General features: G+C 43.1%; 3 protein-coding genes across 9 annotated transcripts; all 3 read left to right on the plus strand.

Moving 5' to 3' along the window:
* The first annotated feature begins 1,714 nt into the window (after positions 1-1,714).
* nfe2l3 (nfe2 like bZIP transcription factor 3) lies at positions 1,715-7,139 on the plus strand. The gene is made up of 5 exons (XM_037474446.2): positions 1,715-2,606; positions 4,266-4,346; positions 4,784-4,897; positions 5,070-5,532; positions 5,634-7,139. The coding sequence occupies exons 1-5, from the start codon at positions 2,091-2,093 to the stop codon at positions 6,401-6,403; spliced, it is 1,944 nt and encodes a 647-aa protein (XP_037330343.2). The 5' UTR covers positions 1,715-2,090; the 3' UTR covers positions 6,404-7,139.
* A 981-nt stretch (positions 7,140-8,120) lies between these two features.
* On the plus strand, positions 8,121-10,611 carry cbx3a (chromobox homolog 3a (HP1 gamma homolog, Drosophila)). 2 transcript variants are annotated; one of them, XM_037474531.2, is made up of 6 exons: positions 8,121-8,266; positions 8,342-8,407; positions 8,982-9,135; positions 9,311-9,467; positions 9,628-9,722; positions 9,930-10,611. In XM_037474531.2, coding segments are annotated over exons 2-6 (534 nt in total). In that variant the 5' UTR covers positions 8,121-8,266; positions 8,342-8,406; the 3' UTR covers positions 10,057-10,611. The 2 variants fall into 2 exon arrangements, with proteins under 2 accessions (XP_037330428.1, XP_037330430.1); XM_037474533.2 differs by lacking the exon at positions 8,342-8,407 and having other exon boundaries at positions 8,124-8,266.
* Positions 10,612-11,599: 988 nt separating this feature from the next.
* snx10a (sorting nexin 10a) lies at positions 11,600-15,067 on the plus strand. 6 transcript variants are annotated; one of them, XM_037474524.2, is made up of 7 exons: positions 11,600-11,764; positions 13,386-13,439; positions 13,626-13,712; positions 13,800-13,900; positions 14,018-14,116; positions 14,284-14,475; positions 14,559-15,065. In XM_037474524.2, exons 2-7 carry the CDS (start codon positions 13,401-13,403, stop codon positions 14,632-14,634), a joined length of 594 nt encoding a protein of 197 aa, XP_037330421.2. In that variant the 5' UTR covers positions 11,600-11,764; positions 13,386-13,400; the 3' UTR covers positions 14,635-15,065. The 6 variants fall into 6 exon arrangements, with proteins under 6 accessions (XP_037330421.2, XP_037330418.2, XP_037330423.2 ...); XM_037474521.2 differs by lacking the exon at positions 11,600-11,764 and adding an exon at positions 11,958-12,051 and having other exon boundaries at positions 14,559-15,066; XM_037474522.2 differs by lacking the exon at positions 11,600-11,764 and adding an exon at positions 12,001-12,091.
* Positions 15,068-15,124: the final 57 nt, after the last annotated feature.

Raw genomic sequence — 15,124 nt, forward strand, 5'->3', positions numbered from 1 at the left:
ATTACTTGTATTATTATCTATTATTAAACTAGTTATTAGATTTGGTCAAATAAAACTTAATTGTTAATTGCACCAAAACATGAGACAATGGAACACATGAATATGTTGAGATGTATACACTATGAACATAAAGAGCAGGCACAGGAGGTAAAATAACAATACAGGTTTAAGTAAAGTATTGCTTATAGACAACATTTATACACTATAAACAGTGTGAATACACTATAGGTTAGATGTTAGGACAAAAGTACACACATTCTTTGCATTTTAAATAATAAATAGCAGGCCAGCTGGGGTACATGTATTGTGTAAGTCAGTGTGAAGCAGAGGGTGAGGGTGTCAATCAGGAAGTGGTGAGTGTGTTATTGTGGTCGTGTTTGTGTGGAAAGTTTTTGGTGGTATGTGTATTTCTACTTGTTTTATCTGAGAGTATTTTTATACATGACGGCAAAACTGTAATGCAATACTTTTAATGATGTAGTTTTATGTAAGAATAGGAAATTGATGGTTATTTCACAATAAGTGTTTTCTAACATTACAATTTGTGTTTGATGTTGATTCTGTCCCTTTTCTGGTCTCGTTCTTTGGATTTAACACAAAACTGTCCTCAATTTCATAAGCTTAAGGCCTTAGGTAACTATTTGTTAAGTGGTTTTCTAGATGGAGAGACTACAATTTTTTGATGTTGTCAAGGCATTAGTATTATAAAATAATCTCTTTAGATATTACCTTGAAAAGGGCAAACAGTATATCTAATCTCAAAGGGCAGACTGAGCTCCTCCTACACAATGATGTTAGATAATCGTTATTATGTATTTTGGGCATGTGGTTCTTGTATAAGTTATAGTTGTACATTTTCAAAAAATGTGATGCAAATAAATATATCACATAGTGTTTTGAATTCCTTGATTCATCCAAGGATTGGTTTGTGTCTCTGTTAAACAATGAGCCTATATACATTACATGAAGGCTAAATTTACTAAACTAGGGGGGGGGGGAAACACACCATTTCATGAGCATGGAAAAGTGAGTTTAGACAGTACATATAATGTGAACAATGAGGAGTTATTACAAATGAACATAGGCAGATTCCAAAACCACTGACAGGACACACCATGAAATATTCAATTTGTTGATTTATTGAAGTAGCAGTTTAATGTTAAAATTCGTAAAGGTTGAGCTATTTAACTATTATATTTAGTGTTGGATATCTTAATCCATAAAAATGTATTGTATTCCATGTAACACTTGTATGAACTGATTTGTTTTTAGAAGTCCTGAGGTTAAAGTGTTATTTCCTAATTAAAAAATCCTCCAGCTGGCCTTCCTCCTTGTTTGGGAGTTAGTTATGTACAAAAGAGTTGAACAAGTTCAAATTGTAATTCAGCCCCTCACCAGTGGGCTGAACATAAAACAAATGCAGGTCAGTAGGACAAACGTCCCGGAACTAGAACTACAAAATGTTCATGGAAACTCCCCTGCGATCGATGACCTGTTGGAAATATAAAATGACTAAAACTAAGGGCAATATCAAATGTATTTTTGACGCTAGTATTTATATAATAGTGTGTGTTATTGTAGGTGGGGTAGCGGCTGGGGAGGGGTAACAACCATCTCTTACTCTCATTGGTCAGAATTACAACTGACGTGTGTGTGGTCCAATCACAATATGTTGTGAAGGGAGCTGTGGTCCAATGTGCAGGAATTATGCAAATCCTTAAACGAAATTACCCCAGTAGCCGCACGCGACAGTGACAGCGGTTAGCTTCTCTGATGTTTCGTTTTATATTTAATTAGCAACGCCTTGACGGATTTGATTGCTACGTTTCGCCGACGAATTACCGACGAGCCACGATTTCGCTATGTTTGCGCCGACAGGCTCCGATTAACCGGTGATTGAAGCTGATAGCTAAGTGCTAACAGCTAACTAGCACTACTATCCAACGATTTCGCCGGTACGGGCGGACCTCTTTGTCTGACAGGGGAAGGCGTGCTCTTTTGTTAGGCTTTTCCCCTTTGTCCATTCGGGAAAGAGGAACAGTCGGGTTTGTATTTCAAAGTTATCTACAAGCCTAAAAGCCTTTTAGAAAATGCAAATCGCGAAAAAGTACTTCTCCGAAGGCCTGATTCAGTTAACGATCTTACTCAGTTTGATTGGAGTCCGTGTGGATATCGACAGCTACTTAAGCGGCTATTATACGCCTCTGATCGAGATTAGCCTGGGTCCTAGCTCAGCCTACACGCAGACACCTTTTCACAACTTGAGAGAGACTCTCGACGGGTACAGTGTGCACCCAAAATGTCCCGAGTTGGACTATTTCTTTGCGAGTCGCCGGCTACTGGACGAGGTGAGGACCCTCGGCTCACGGCGCTTCCCCACACAGTTGAACGCATGGCTGGTGCACCAAGTGTCCGCCACTGACAAGGCTGACTGCGGGCCTTCGACCAGCAACGACACAGACGCCGAGCCGGGGTTAGAGAGCCCCGGGGTCGAAGCCGGGGATGACAGTGAACGCCCGCCCAACAATGGCCAAGAGGGGTGCCAAACAACCGCTGAGCTTGGACGAAGGCCTTGTAGCACCGGAGCCTGCGGGTTTCTTAAAGAGGCAAGTGTGCGTGTGTGTTTGCGTGCGTGTGCCTGAACAATGTTAACTGAAAGCGAAACAGACGTCGCTGTTATCTGTTAGGACCAAGGCTAAAGCACGGGGGGGGGGACTGGTGTTTAAACTCCCCCAGTGGTTAGCTGGCAGGCTAATGCTATCCCACCAACCAACTATGAGCACGAGCCAGTACAATGGTGGCTGTGCATTCAACCAGCAACGTGTTGTGATGTGACATCCTCTGCACCACCGGGGAAATAAGACACGCAGGGATTTTCACTCATGGTTGCCTCCATTTGTCCCGGGTAACCCATTGCAATTCAGTAATTATGCTCTATCCCATTTGGATCTGGTCGTGGTATTGAAGTAACTCAGTCTAAAGAATACCTGACTGATCCAGTTAAACAAGTAACGTATAACATCTTAAAATGTCATTCAGACAGCGTGACAGTATTTGGCAGAGAGTCTACTGCACCTGTCACACCCAGGCAGCAGAACTAACCTCATATGAGACCCTCACAAGACCACTCTATTGGGTCACCATATAGCTGCCATAATATTCACCCACTTGTTGTTAATACGAAAACAAGAATCTGCAACTAAAAATGTGTGGTTTCACTTTTTGTATTGCCAACTGCAAACCGTGACTTCCTTTGAAATCCCTCCCAGTAAGCTCAGGAGAGAAACAGCTGCTGGGTGAATGCTATGTCCTGAAAGCAATAGATGTCGCCACTTGTGTAACTGTATCCCCTTTCCTCAGCCTCCACCACCAGCTGTGGACCCTGAGAGGTGGAGTAGTGAGACCCACTCCGTTTGCTTACACAAAAGCGGGGGGGGGGGGGTCCATCCATACTTGAACACTGCCCCCTCGCAGGGTTTTGTTCCCTCGGACGATGTGATGTTGACACATTATTCCATATCCAATCATTTGTGAAAAAAGTAATTGCTCAACTGCTTACGTAAGATTTGTCGCTTTTGGTAAATCCGCTTCGGAGCAGAGGTTTGCAGCAGGCATATTTGAAAATAGCCATACCTACCTAAGTTCAGTATGCCATTTGCAGCAGAAAAATGCATTCCACTCATCTGGTATAATGCATAGCCTGTCAAATTTTGCCCCTAGCATTGAGTAGAAACTAACTCTACAGGAAAGGTGAGAATCTACCTCCTCTTCTCACGTAGCCACCTGTCTGTCTGATTTATCTGTCATGTTGTGACTGCGGCTGACAGCTGCTGCCGGCATCAAATACTGTACTTTTTTTTTTTTTAATTTTCAGGAGTGTCTTACAACAAGTGACAGGGTCGCGTCATCTCTGAGGGTAGTGAGTTTAGCTGTTAGCATATAAAACATTATCCTAAACCCCACTTTGATACACAAATACAGGGTCTTGCCACAGTTGACAGGAAGACAACATTTGTGTTAAATGTAGTCTGTGCAGTCGTTACCACTAATCAAAACAACCCTATTCCTTTTAGAAAATGTCTTTCCAATACATTATATTGTCATATCAAATGATCTACAATAGCTGAATAATGACACATGATTGTCTTTAAGTTCTTGTGATGTAAGTTAACAAATAATCTCTCTCTTTCCCTTCCATTTTTTACTCTCCTAAACCTCAATGATGTCCTCCCTTTCTTTCCATCTGTCTTTCTTTTCCATACCAGGAGGATGATGTTAAAGTTAAAGCGGAGGAAGAACCTGCTCCACTCACTCAGCTGGCTCACAGTTCCACCCTGGAACAAGAGGTATGATCCGGGTCTGTCACGGTCATTTCATTTTAAAGTTTGGGTTCACTGATACATAGCTCTATTGTTTTTGTTGTAGTGTACTCTGAAATGTCACTCTGTGAAAATACGCACACTTGCATAAGACTTGGTCAGGTGACAGTGTTGAAAAAGACATATCTATTTTTAACCATGAATGAATTTCCTCACATTACTCTCTCTCTCTTCTCATAACAATGCCGTTGTGGTTTCACTGTCTTATACGCTGCCAAGATTATAACATGTTGACCAAAGGGTATTTTCACAATCCTAAATCTATTTAACTGGGTTAAGTAATACTGTGCAATGATTTTCAACTTTGGAAAACATACTTTTATTACACATTGGAGACGCCGCATAACCATCCCACTTAATGTGTCAGTACTTTATTTTGTGTTTTTCCTTTTTCCATCTGTCAGAGTCTCCTTGAAGGCATCACTGCACTGTCTGATCCATCTCGCCACCAGCCTCCCACAATTGATATTGACCAGCACTGGAGCAATTTACTCTTACTGTCTGTTACTGACCTTGATGTAAGATTGGCACTTTGAAAAAGTATTTTACTTGACCCTAATATTGGTTTACAAACAGCAATTCAGATTTGTAAAAAACATCTGTATGTATATCTTGTGATGATTTGTTTTTTTGACTCCTTCAAAATTGAAAATGACTTGAAATCAGCTAAAATGTGTGTCTCATGTGTAGGAATTAGACTCCCTTGGTACTGAACGTCTGCCAGACCTCGACACCGACATCCCCAGTGCCATAAGCCAGGATGTCAGTTTGCACGATGCCATGGTAACCAGAGCGTTCGGTGTGGCGTCTGAAAGAGTTGAGTCCCGGCCAGCCACCCAACAGCAAAGAAGCCTCTTTCGACTAGAATCCACAGGCTCCTCCCACTCGGACCCATCGCCGGGGATGGCAGTGGGCCTTGCTGCTCTCCCGTTTGCTTCAGTATGTAATTTAACTGGAAATGTGTCATCGCACAGTGTGCTGAGTGGCTGTCTGGATGAGGCAGTGTTTGACCAGATCAATCAACTAGGTCTGGAAGGCCTGGACACCCAGCTGATGAGTTCCCTCGAGGGTATAAACCCACAGGTCCTCGCGGACCTAGACTCTGACTCTGGTCTCTCCTTGGAGAGCAGCTCTGGAGGTCCAGTCTCCCCAGGTGGGCTCAAGTCATTACATTTCTTTATTGCCATGGCTTTTTACGTCAAGAAACCGTTTCTCCCATATACTAATGAATGAATGAACTCCTTGCTTGTCCAGGCTCATCTGAGATGTCCTCGTCATCCAGTTCATTCTGTGAGGACGAGTGTGGAGCCACAGGCTACAGCAGTGAGGTGGATTCTGTCCCCTCAAAGGGAATCATGGACTACAACACAACGTGGTCACCCATTGATCTGAGTGAGTGTGTGTGGCACGACCACAGCTACTCCTCTCCGGCTTTGTTTCACCAGCCATCAGTAGCACTTCCTCACAAAGGTATCAAAGAGGAGCCTCTCAGCGACGATGACGGGCAAACGCTTGAAGACCGGGACCTGAGTCGCGACGAGCTGCGCGCCCGCGCCATGTGCATCCCCTTCTCTGTCCTGCAGATCGTCAACATGCCCGTGGAGGAGTTCCTCGAGGTTCTCGAAGGGCACGGCTTCTCCGCTGATCAGGTGACCCTCCTGAGGGACATCCGCAGACGGGGAAAGAACAAACTGGCAGCACAGAACTGCCGTAAGCGCAAACTAGATGCCATCACAGGGCTGCAGGAGGAGGTGGAAAGGTTGCACGCCCAGCGAGGCAGGCTGCTGAAGGAGAAACAGCTCACAGCCAAGACAATGGGTGCTGTGGGACAGCAGATCAAGCAGCTGACCAGAGACGTCCTGGCCCGGCTGAGAGATAGTTCAGGGCGGCCCCTGAACCCAGAAAGATTCACCCTGCAGTGCGGGGCTAACGGGAGGGTTGTTGTTCAGCCCGTAAGACGGCCCGCTGTCTCCACATCAACGGGCAACAAAACGGACAAGAGAAAGAAGGACAAAAAGCCGTGATGCAGTATTGCCAGCTGAGACTTTAGCTTTTAGGTTTATGGATATTTTTGGACTGGCCTGGTTTGGGGATCTCCTCTTTTGCCTTGTGTGTTTTTGGATTCACCGCTGTTGGAAGCCTGAATCAGCAAAAAGTTGCAAGAAGAAAAGACACTCGGAACATAAATAATACAAAAAGCTCTGTAAATATATGTTCTCATGGGGGAAAATGTAGCTTACACACTGGACATGTTGAGGCATATTGAAGATGGACACGGAACCCTGAGCAGTTTTAAGGGATCAGCCGAGCTGCCGGGTAGGCTACCAGTGTTGTGCCTGTTAACATTCAAGTTATTGAGGCTTGAGATAACCAGACATGCCTGAAGTCGACATGGCCAGCAGTGTGACTCACTGGATAGGGATCTCGGAGGGATGGATCATTTTCGTTTGTTTGTATGTCTCCAAGTAGTCTTGCCTCTCAATGTATACCTTATTCAGTATAACGAGGTTTAAGATTGTATTTATTAAAGTTTCTGAGGTTCCTGAAATGGTTGTATGCATTATGCGACTCGGCAGTAACTGATTTTTTTAATAGTAAGTTTATCTGAAAGTGGTAAGACTATTGGGAGATTACCTATCTAAAGTTTACGGCTTTGTTTCAGATATTTTAGGGCCTGTAATGTTCAGTAATTTGTACTGAAATGTTTTGTCTTTACGACATACATTATACCAATGATTAAATTGACATGGCCTTAAGTTGCATTGGATAGCTGTTTTAGTTATTGTGGATGCACATATTCAAAAACACAAAATTGTAAGGTTACCGTGTCATGTTTTGCATTGATATTGAATAATTTGATTCAAGCACAATTTTTTGTAACCCTTTTCATTTTTTATTACTTAACGAGTTTAGGCAAGATTATATTCTACCTCACATCTTGGTTTGTGTTGGGGATTTTGGCCAACCAAAAAAAAAAATCCTTTTTCTGGGAACTTTAAAGCACTCATTGACTACTAATTATTCTAAAAATGGCCCTAAGTTGACTTAAACAATTCCATTTCTGGAAAGGAAAAAGTAAAATTACAATCACCAACTCTATTGAATGAGATCGTTGTTTGGCTCTTGCCTTTCGTATACTTGAGATTATCTGACAGCTGAAATAAGGTTCTATGATGAGCTGCCATGTTAGTCATTGGCCTAATTGTACAGTCAGATGAGTTGATTTGGAAAGAGCATAAAGTAACGGTGTAACTCATGAAATTATTTTGTTTCGTCCCTCACAAATTTGTTTTTCATTTTCTGGTTTGACAGAGTTTACTTTTCTGTTTGTTGCAATTTAAGTATGTTTGGGGGGCAAATGTTTTCGATTGCATGGTGATGACTGTTAGTATGATTTTGCTTAGGGAATTTGAAATGCTCTTGCAGACATTGTTCTTTCTGATTTAAAAAAATGTAAAAAAAGAAAAACGGGCCTTCTCATTCTTTGTCACTTTTTCTCCTGTCTTTGAAAAACAATTGTTGGCAGGGTATCAACCAACTGATTATTTTTGATGGCATATTCTCCTTTTATCTAAGTAAGAAAACACATACAGAAGCCCACACGTGTTAGTAAGGAACATGCAGATACAACACCAGTCATTCTAGACGTTGTAGCTTTGATTCTGTTACTTGTTGACACGCAACATTTGAAAGGCCAGACCATAATATTACCAGCGACCGGTCGCAAACGTAGTGAGAATGAAGCGCGTTTCCCCTCACAGGCTTCCGTAGGAGACCTACGCCTGCGTAAACTTTTGCCGCCTGCTCCACCGCTGCATTCGAGATAAAGGGAAAGCCCACCGCGTGGTTAGAAGACATCGCTGAAGCGGCTTATTTTGGTTTTAAAGGTGCGTATGCCGTAACGAGTAACTTCATTCAATGATAATACAACATGTGGCGTAATTTTTAATTGTTTGATTCAGGCGAGCAAACGATAGCTTTCTTTTGCAACTTGGACCTTGTGGCAGGAAACGCAGTTTGAGCAGAAAGTAAGCCATACAATTACCTCAACAACTACAGAATTTTAGATTGGCTACATGAGTGCATTGTTAGTGAATGCCAAGTGCAGTGTTATGGCTAAGTTACGGCAATATTATTTAACCGCTAAGCTAGCGGAAAGTAGACACTAGTATTTCAGGGCTAGGTTGCAGCCAAGGGCCTTTAGCCTTTTTTTATTATCCCGTCGAGCTTGGCTTTTATCGTGATTTGCTTTTTGTTAACTATTTTAACGCCACGCTTTGTTATCGACGTTTGATTTGCTCTGGACTAATTCAAGTCAAAGAAATTGCTCTGCTACCCAGGTTAAATAACTACGCTAACGTTACAGTTAGCAGTTAGGCTAACCTGCATACCGCTGTGTTGTGCTATTGCTAGCTTAGCATATTGTTTTGAACAACGCGCGGAGGACTTGTAACTTCTATGGTTTACGACCCTCGAAATATGGATGCTTTGGTGCTTGTCTACATTCTTCCTTTCAACTCGATGCATGTCCATCCGAATAGATTTAATGGCATTGTAAGATCATTTTTTTTAAATCCACTTCTCGTACTTTTGGGTTTTTAGTGCACAACATGGGCAAGAAACAAACCACAAAGGGCAAGAAGGATGCGACTGACACTCAGGAGGAGCCGGAGGAGTTTGTCGTGGAGAAAGTTCTTGACCAACGTATTGTAAATGGAAAAGTTGAATTCTTCCTGAAGTGGAAAGGCTTCACAGAGTAAGTTACTCCCCCCCCCCTCTCACTAGTACGATGTGCTATGCCTCTGTACATAGTTACATTTCTATTTACAAGAATGATCTGCCGTGCTGATTTGAAGCCTTGGTGGCATCTGAATGGAGTCTATGTAAGAGAGGTAACAATGGTAACACCCCCCCCCCCCCTGCTTATTTAGGGCTGACAACACCTGGGAGCCAGAAGATAACCTGGACTGTCCGGAGCTTATCTCAGCGTTTTTAGAAGCACAGAAGAACGTAAAGGAGAAGCCTGCTCCTGTGAAGCGGAAGGCGTCCACAGATGAACCCGAGACAGAAGCCAAGAAGAAAGATGTGGTCAGTTCACTTAACTTTTTTTTACATGAGTGTTGGCTTCAGACTACAGTTTTACACTTCACAAAAGTTAACTTCAGGAAAGTTAACATTATCTTAAGTTGGACCCCCCCCCCCCCACACACACAAATTCTCATAGTACTTGTTTTGTCATCACTCAAAGGCTGAGAAACCACGCGGCTTCGCTAGGAATCTCGACCCAGAGCGGATTATCGGCGCGACCGACAGCAGCGGGGAGTTGATGTTCTTGATGAAATGGTGAGTAGAGAAGAAATCCCTTCTTTTGTTACACGGGACGTACCTGATGTTACATTCTCTGGATCTCGATTGGGCCATTTACTGCTGTAAAGGAATAGCCGCCCTGTTTACGCAAAGCCTCGCGTGCGGTAGAAGACACCGTAGCTTTCGCCAAAAAAAAGGGTCCGCCGTTGCCGTAACGTTTGTCTCCCCTGTTTTCCTCTTTAGGAAAGACTCCGATGAAGCAGATTTGGTCCCAGCGCGTGAGGCCAACACTCGCTGCCCTCAGGTGGTAATTTCCTTCTACGAGGAGAGACTGACATGGCATTCCTGTCCAGAGGACGAGGCTCAGTAGTACTGTCCTTTGGTCCCACCAGTCCCTTCACACCCTTTTCCTCAGGACTGAGTTTTCTCCTCTGGCTTGCCTTTTAGCTTTAGCCGTCCTAGTTATTTTTGAAGATGTTTCAGCCCTCGTATTGTTTTTCGTTTTAAGGAGGGCCAAGTTGTTGTACATATTAGCTGATCTGATTTGTTAGGGAGCAGCAGTTGGTGTATCATATGATTGATGTAATTCCAGTTTAGAAAGCGTATTCTTTGAATGAACCAACCGTATTCAAAACTGGTTTTAAATTCTAAATGGTACTGTGTCAGCCGCCTCCTGTGTATCAATCTGTAAGTTTTGTTTTTGTTTTCTACACTAGTTCTAATGTTTTTGTTCTAAAAGGTCATTTTGTATACTCTTGTCTGTAAATATAATTTGAAGTTATAATAAAGGTTTTATGTGACCAAATTCCTCGTCTTTATCGTGCCAATGAAAATTTTGTAAATATGTAGATTTAACTATACATATGTGATTTTTACAATTTAGGAGATTAATCGAAACCCATCAAATAAAGTGTTTCATACCTGGCACTGTGTTTATGGTGTGGGTGTTACATTTTAGTGTAGTCATTGTTTTATGGTTGTGCGTGGGACTCACTAAAGTCTTTTGTGCAATTAGACAGAATTTTAAATCTCGTTATCTTGCCACTTCTGGCGGTGAATGTGATCCGCTTGGACAGACGGCCTTCGGTATGTTTTTTTTAATCTTGCTGATTTTGGTGGTTATCCAGACATTTTCAGTCATTCTACTCACTGCAGCCCTTGATTCAATTGTTTGCAAAGTAAATGCAGTTCCTCTTTGCTTACTGCCAAATGATAAGTTTCTCTTTTAGAATATCTTCTCACTGTGGCATTGGCTCTGTTAACGGAGTTAATTTCAACTCCTGCCTCAAATCTGTGGCGACACAATACTCCAGAAAGCTGAGCAGTACCTCCATGGAACAGGTGGCCGCACCACCTCTGCAGCAGCGTGGACATCAGCCCCATGATTGGCATTAGGACATGGGAGATGGACTTCAGGGTGGATGAGGTTATCATCCCAAACTGTTGATTAAGAGGTTGCTAATTCGTTTTGTCCTGCAATAAAGACCCCTTTATGAATTAATGGTTTCAGGAAACAATTGTTAATCCCCACATTAAAGCGGATTGGAAGTAGCAAACAGCACGTTCTGTACACTATTTAGAAAACAAGCTAATAAAATTGTTCAAAACCTTGTTTAAATTAGAGTTCTTATCGGTTCAGCTCAGCCACTTACATGCTAATTCTCAGATGATCTCACATCTCTAGTCATTATCAAGCACTTCTAATTCAGAAAGTTGTTAGTGCTTCATGTTGCTGTGTGTTAGTTATTGTCCATTAACTGAATAGTTAAGGTCCTGGATGTCAATGTTATGTAAAATCTAAACGTATTTATCTGATAGTGAAGAAAGGGACTTTGTGTTGACAGCGCTGACTGGATTACCAGGGTTTTATCTGTGGGTTTTGTGTGTTCAGCACATGATGGTTGTCTATAGTCCGGATTACAAAGCAGTTCACTCAGTCAGTAAACCCACGCACACTTACTTTCTCTTTTTTTAAACTATTACCAGAGGTAGAAGAAGTCCAGGCCACTTCTCAGAAGTTGTGTTTAGCTCCATTCCTGGGCTGCATCGGAATTTTGAAAAGGACACTAAGGACTTTGGTAAGACTTTTTTTTTGGTTGGATTTTGTTCAATCTAACCTGTGTTGTCAGGCATCATGTGAATAATAAGAGTTCAAGTCGTATTTTTGTTAATTGTTTCACTAACAAAACGTAACATTATCCATGTTGGTTCATCAATATGATTGTTTTGCATTATTTTAATTCCTTTAAAAAAAAATTGCATTTATCTGAGGTCTTAAGCGCTTGCTACTCACAACTACGTCATAAGGGCCCCTCCTCCAACCAGGTGATACGCGATGGATCGATCACCAACGGATCGGGGACAGGTGCGCATTGAGCCCGCAGGCAACACGTTTCATCGGCAAGGTTATTATTGGCGTCGGTTTGGCTCGGAAACGTTTTTTTTTTAATTTTTTTATTTAGTGTCAGTTTATTTATTTTTTTACCGGCGTGGCGTGTCGCGCCGTGAAGACGCGCGTGTCAGAGGTCGCGCGGCGTGTGTTGTCGTGTTAGCGGTGGTTCAGTGGTTCTTTACCCCCCCACTAAATACCCCGCATCGACCCCCCCCCCTCTAAAACACCGGATTACTGCGCGTGACGGCAAAAGCAGGAGCGGTAGGATGAACTCTGAACGTTTGGGTTGTTTTGTTGCAGTTTTTCTTTTGTGAAGGACGTTAAAACGTTAAGACGTTATACATTTATTTATGACTCGTAGTTTGCATTTGATAACACCGCCTTGTTAACCTTTCGGTTTGTGGACAGCCGAGCCACCGGGCAAGAGTAACACAACTTAACAGGTGTGTGTGGATGAGATCAGACAATATGGCCCCGTAAGAGGGACCAGGACGTTGCTGACGCACCCCCCCCCCCCCCCCGGGTCATTTTTGCCCGCATCTGGAAACTCATTTCACTGCAGTAACAATTGTAAACATGAAAATGCAGTCAGTAGGGTCTCTTTTTTTCCCCAGAGTAGGTCCATTTTATTTTTCCACCGTATATAATGGTCAATGATTTGATATGTTTGAGTTTTTGAATGGGGGGAAAAAAAGGAACTCGTTGAGGTCACCTCAGGTCTTGGGTCTTGGTTTGCAGGCAGGTATTGATTGGCGCTGCTTGGACTTGGTACTTCTGAGAAGCATGCGTCTCACTGAGGAGAGGAGGAGGGGGGGGGGGGGCGCGATGATCTGAGCCTTTAGACCAGCCTGCTGTCATGTGCGGGGTCACCGGGATAGAATCTGGAAGAAAAGCGGCATGTCGTGACATCCACGCAGTCCCTTATCTAAGAAAAGAGCACTTGCTTTGCGCAATGGCTGCAGTTATTGGGTGACTAGTGGCTTTCTTCCGCTTGTTGTGGCTCCTGGAAACGTATCTTTAACTCTTGGTGTTTTTGTTTCTATATTAAGCGCTTTGGGGTCAAGCTAAATCCTCCTTGCCCCTTTGTTCCCATTGAACCTATTTACTTGAAATGTTTGCCCTTTGAGACCTTAAAGTATTATTTGCAGGCCACAACAGATCCAGCGTTGCAAACAAGGGATTATTGACCTCAATACACAGCGGTCCATGTTTTATTGTAAACCATGTTCCTGGAACTTTCTTTTTACCCCTTTTTTAACATGGGTCATGTTTTCTCTTCCCCCCCGCCCTCCGTCTATCTCTGGCAGGGCTTTGTACCAACAATGGACAGCGTGCTGCACAATCTGTCCGTCTGTCAAAAAGTAAGTGGTCCAGCAGGCTCCTTCTCACTTTCTCTTGTCTAAACTTGGGCAACTGCAACAAAATTGACCTCCTTTGTCTGACGGAGCAACGTAGGAGCCGAGGCTCATTTCGGTTTTAAACGTTAAAAGTCCTGTATCTTTTGCGCCTTGCCAGTTAATGTGACCGTTTGTTTTGGACATTTGCAGGAGACTATCAGCGTTTGTGTTCGGGATCCACGGTTTTGTAAAGATGACCTCTGGCACTCGCACATCGACTATGAGATTTGTTTACAAGCAAGTGTCACTCACACTTTTTTTTTTGTTTTTTTTGTTTTGTGGTTGTTATTTCCTGCGCTAAGTTAAATTTCTGTCTCCTTGCAGACCAACAGCATGTGCTTTCGAAAGAAGACTTCCCGTGTGAGGCGGCGTTACAGTGAATTTGTCTGGCTGCGTCATTGCCTGGAACAGAACGCTCTGGTCATGTATGTTCACACGTTTGTACCGCACATTGAGCTCATGAGTTGGGTGGCAAAAGCAAGGTGTAAGTCTTCTCTTTTTTTTTTTTTTTTTGTTGAGCATTCTCTCTGCGTCCCTACCAGGGAGCTGCCCAAGTTGCCCCCCCGGAATCCCTTTTTCAGCCTGAAGAACACAGAGCAGGTCACGCAGAGGATGAAGGGCTTCCAGGAGTTTTTGGAAAGGTGCGTCGCTGTGGCAGTTGAAGCAACGTGGGCAATCGAAATGCCGCACACAATTAATCCGCTTAAGGCAAGGGGCGCTGTTGGACCCTGACCCCGACCCTGTGCTGCACTATTTCGACTATTTTTTCAAATGTCTACATTCACTGTTAAAATCCTTCCTTCTCCAGAGTTCTCCATACGACTTTTTTGTTATCGGACAGTCGGCTCCATCTGTTCCTCCAGTCAGACCTCAGCATCACCAGGATGTCGAGGTGTGCTCTCGGTAAGACGAGGTACACAGTGGCCGAAGCCATACAGCGATCCGGCAGCGGTTTCACCACCACATCGGAGAAGGCCACCAGTGACTCGGACTGTGAAAGGTACCGCAGCGTTGGCGATAGTTCCCCCGATCCCTGACACTGAATTTTGCTCCTCGAGTTTACTGCCATTCCTCCCATCGCAGCTCCTCCTCGTCGGGTCTGGGGCAGAGCGTGGACACTCAAACGCGAGGGAGCCCCGTCCCCTCCTTGGAGTGCTGACAGAGACCCCGCAGCTGTTCTTCTCCTTCCGCCACTCGTTGTGCCCCCGACACGCAGCCCTTTGTCCCAATCAACCGGTTTGTGACGCAACATGGAGCCATTACTTTCCCTCGTCGTCTTCCATGGATTAAAACATGTTTAATGTGGGTTTTTTTTTGTTAACTCCATTGTACCCCCTTTTTCACATTTGTTTTAAGAATTTCTTTGACGGCAATATCATGGTGATTTAAATTGGCTTGCCTGAAAGAAATGTTTTAAAAGAATGTATAGTAAACATTTAAAAGGGTGATTTCTTAAATATTTACTATGTATATATTTTTATTTGCACTGAAACTACTGAGTTTAGCAAGGGATGGGTTTTGAATTATTGACTGGATTTTTAGAAAAATATGTGATTTTATGAGATGCATATGGATAAATAAATTGTCTTTTTGAAATGTTATATCAATGTTGTTGTTGTTTTTTTTTTTTTGTACATACTATTTAATTT

This window comes from Pungitius pungitius, chromosome 17 (assembly GCF_949316345.1).
Source record: "Pungitius pungitius chromosome 17, fPunPun2.1, whole genome shotgun sequence".
NCBI classification, from domain to species: domain Eukaryota; kingdom Metazoa; phylum Chordata; class Actinopteri; order Perciformes; family Gasterosteidae; genus Pungitius; species Pungitius pungitius.